This window comes from Solanum tuberosum, unplaced genomic scaffold (assembly GCF_000226075.1).
Source record: "Solanum tuberosum cultivar DM 1-3 516 R44 unplaced genomic scaffold, SolTub_3.0 scf00020, whole genome shotgun sequence".
Lineage (NCBI taxonomy): Eukaryota > Viridiplantae > Streptophyta > Magnoliopsida > Solanales > Solanaceae > Solanum > Solanum tuberosum.
In genome coordinates, this window is record NW_006238946.1 from 2179016 (window position 1) to 2182899 (window position 3884).

General features: G+C 31.3%; 1 protein-coding gene across 2 annotated transcripts in view; it reads right to left on the reverse strand.

Annotated features, from left to right (window-relative positions):
• Positions 1-2828: 2828 nt before the first annotated feature.
• The window catches only part of LOC102593949 (uncharacterized), a 7581-nt gene continuing 6525 nt past the window's right edge, over positions 2829-3884 (reverse strand). For both annotated transcript variants that reach the window (XM_006340774.2, XM_006340773.2), the window contains one exon: positions 2829-3207. In XM_006340774.2, coding sequence (XP_006340836.1) covers positions 3186-3207 — 22 coding nt within the window. In that variant the 3' untranslated portion in view covers positions 2829-3185. The remainder of the gene's footprint in view (positions 3208-3884) is intronic.

Below are 3884 nucleotides of genomic sequence, written 5' to 3' on the forward strand. Positions count from 1 at the left end.
ATATCTTTTCGTAAATCTCCAAAATACTCTTTCTAAAATATAACTTTAGTTACCTCTTTATTCTATTTTTATCGTTCATTTTAATATTATATTTATCAATATTCTTAAGGACATTTAAGTCACTTTAAAAAGAAAAAAAAATACATAAACCGATTCAACACTTTTATCCATGTAATTGTATATGTAAAATCAGCTTTTGACACCTAAAATTGTTTTCAATACTAGATGCTTGTCAACTATTTTTAATCTAACTAATTGAAACTGTCTATAGTTCTTTTTGTCCAAACAAATAACAAAAGTTTCCAAATTAAAGAATCATATAACCATAAGAAACGTGAAAAATCAATCTTTCATCAATACATAATAATAAAAAGAGAATGAAATAGTGGTTTAAGAAAAATGTAACATTATAAAAACCAAGGAAGATTAGTATTTCAAAGTCAAATCTAAAACAAGTTCCTAGAAATTATTTCAAAAGTTTATTGGTACTCTAAATAGATTGAATATATTCCTTAAGACAAACCAAACAAAAAAAGATTGATGTTATATAGTGGGTAATATGGTTTCTTTTTGGATAATATTTGAACGAAACTGAATTGTGACACCAATATTCACCCTTGAAAAGTTAGCAGGTTAAGTAAATGCATTGAAATTTTGGTGTACTCCAAATTGATTTCAGCATTTTAAAATAAAAGTTACACATTTGAAAATTACATAAAACAATAAGTATAAATCACAATGTCGTAGTTAATTATATATCAATAAAAGATAATTTACTATGCATAGTTTTAGAAAAAAAAATTATTTCACCATTAATTGAAGCATAATTTCTCATGTATGAATGTAGAGTGTTATAATCCTGGATCCTTTAATTTCTTAGAAGACAAGATGGATCATAATATTACATTATGCTAATTGATACATTTTCCAACTTTTTTTTAATTATGGTATTGGGTTTGTTTCTGCACGGTTAACTCTTTCCACCAAGGTCACTAATTGATACATTTTTATTTATTTACTAGATAACTATTGTGTTTACACTAATTGATACTATATTTTTATTTTTTTATAAGCACCTCAACTAATTCCATATATGTACCGGATAACTCTTTGCTAATACTAGGACAAATGAAGAAAACAAACGCCTAATATTATTTTTTTTCGATTTAGGCATGAAACTTCATAGCTCTCGACCACTACATTATTAAGCCTCAAGTAGGGATGTGTAACGGTCGGTTCGGTTCGATTTTGAAGTATATCAATTTGACTCATTGGTTATCAGTATGTCGAGATGCTAAACCGTTATCGAATCATTAAGATATTGACATATCGGTTATTGATTTATCGGTTATTGATCGTTATCGGTTTGGTTATCGGTTTAACCGTTAAGATTTGACACAAAAATAAATTAATGAAAATCACTTAGAAATAAGGTGACAAATCGAATGAGTCATGTACATGATTTTACAAGTTTCATCTTGCTCAAAAGCAAACACTTTTACATGGTAGAATAACCAAGATTTTGAGATAGCTAAAAATAAAAGTAGGAAACTAAACTCTAAGTCAAAAACTTTATATACAAAATAGTATAAATATAATTATTTAATTTACTATCGGGTTATCGGTTAACCCATTAAGAAAAAATCTCAAACCTTTAAGAACCGATAACCCGATTGTTTCTAATTTTCACATCATATAAAGGGGGAGAGAGAGAGGGATTCATGGCCGTGGAGTCCCTCGTCTTCTTGTCCCACAATGGAGAAGAAGAAAGAAGGGCAATATGCTAAGTTACAAGAAGAAAAAAGAAACCATCAAGAAAAAGACTATAGAGCTTTCAATCCTCTGTGACATTCTTGTTGGTCCTACTGGAGAAGTCCATACATGGCCTGAAAATCCCACTGATTTCAATCCCATTATTCAATCCTACAAAAGAAATATCTTTCACGGCAAGAGAAAAGTAATTGATGTGGGTGCTTAAAGAAAAAGTCAAAAAAGAATCATGCTCTGTTTTGCGATGATCAATCTAGAGAGTCGAAAGAAAGTTTGCTGGTGAAATTGAATTCGAAATTAGAGGCTGTGGAGAAAAGGATTGAGTTCTTGAAGATGGTGAATAATGGGCATTGGGTTATTGGTGATGTTGCAGGTTCAATTTCAAGTGGAAAAGAAATTATACTTGCTGATCAAGAAACCCATAATTCAGATTTTGAATTATGGGTAAGTAATGTTGCAGCAATCAATGGTGATCAACTGACAACTTCAAGGGGAAAAGAAGTTGTTGGGGCTAATCAAGAAAAGTGTAATTCAGATTTCGAATTCTGGGGGAGTGTTGAAATTAATGGTGATGCTATGGCGGCTGAGTTCTGGGCTTGCTAATGATTCTTTCATGGCTTTCAAGCCTAACTATGATCATTCCATTCCATTTTCCACTGGTTCTTTCTAGGTTTTCTGCTAAATATCCATCACCCTCTCCAAACCCCGCAAGATTTTGAATTTTTTTGCAGAAGAGGAGGGGGTGGAGTACATGTACATGTAGTCATGATTTTTTATTTTTTTTTGGGTAATTTAGGTGCTATATCAAAATTGTTTATTAACTGCTACAATTTTCCAGCCATTTGACAATCAAATGTGGTTTCTTTTCCCTTTCCTCTGTTTGTATTTTCTATTGTTTGAGAACTGGGAAAATAACTCCAATAAACAAAACCAAGATCCACAATAGACATGAACAATAGAAGTGACACTAGAAACCAAAAGGCTGAAGTGATCATGCAAGTCGTGACGATCACAAAAAAAAAAAAACTTCTTTTGTATACCAATTGCGCGCACTATAATTTCACAGATCCACTTCATGAACTCTAAAAGATATTACAAATTTATACCTCAACAAACCCAAGAAAACAAACTGCATTTGCTTTTTTCAAAACCAAAATAAGCTGTATAGTAGCACTCCTTTCAAAAATGACATCTAACTCATCACATTTGTTCCTACTTATAGAAAAAGAACAGGGTACTTCTTACAGAGGTATAGCACATTCAATTTACAAATCTCAATGAATCAGTAAGAAAATAAGATAGATAACTAAAGGAAAGCTAAAAAAAATGGTACGGGTACACTGATGTCACTTCTACTTTCTCCTCCTACTTGAATATTCTTCGGCTGATAGATTTGCCGACTCTAGTAGACAGTATCAACCACGGAATAATCCCCACCTGCAAGTGCATTAAACAAACTATTAAAATGTCATTCAACGAAAAAGACAAACAACTTTGGTGTCTTAGGAAAAATGCAGGAGCTGCTGCTTTGATGTGATATGTATGTTGCACAAGTGCTGGCTCTACCTTCAGGGTGTCAAACCCAAGACCTACCTTCCCCCTTACAGGAATGCTCTATTTTCAGTCACTATTTCCCCTAAAAGAACAAATGGAAAAGGGTCAAAATTACCTCTGAATTATGCGAAATAGACCACTTATACCCTCCATTACATTTTGAGATCAAAAATACCCCCGTTGTTATCCCTAGAGACCACAAATACCCCTCAAAAGTTAACAACCCAAATTGTTAATGACATGGCAAGCCATGTGGGACTGATCTCTCCACCTAAGCTGCCAACTAGGATTTCCAACAATTAGAAATCCTTCTAAAATTAGAAATAAATATTTTATTTTTAATTACATAAAAAATATTTATAATTTTAATTAAAAACCTTTTATTTTTAATTACGTAAATATTTACCACTCTTTATTAATATTTATATTTATTGCCGTTAAAAGTATTTTTTTCATCGTAGTTTAACTATTAACCAAGTATATTTCCACTTGATAAATAACTAATATATAATATATCTAACTTGATAGGATGATTTTTTGTATAACATACCTGTATCTTC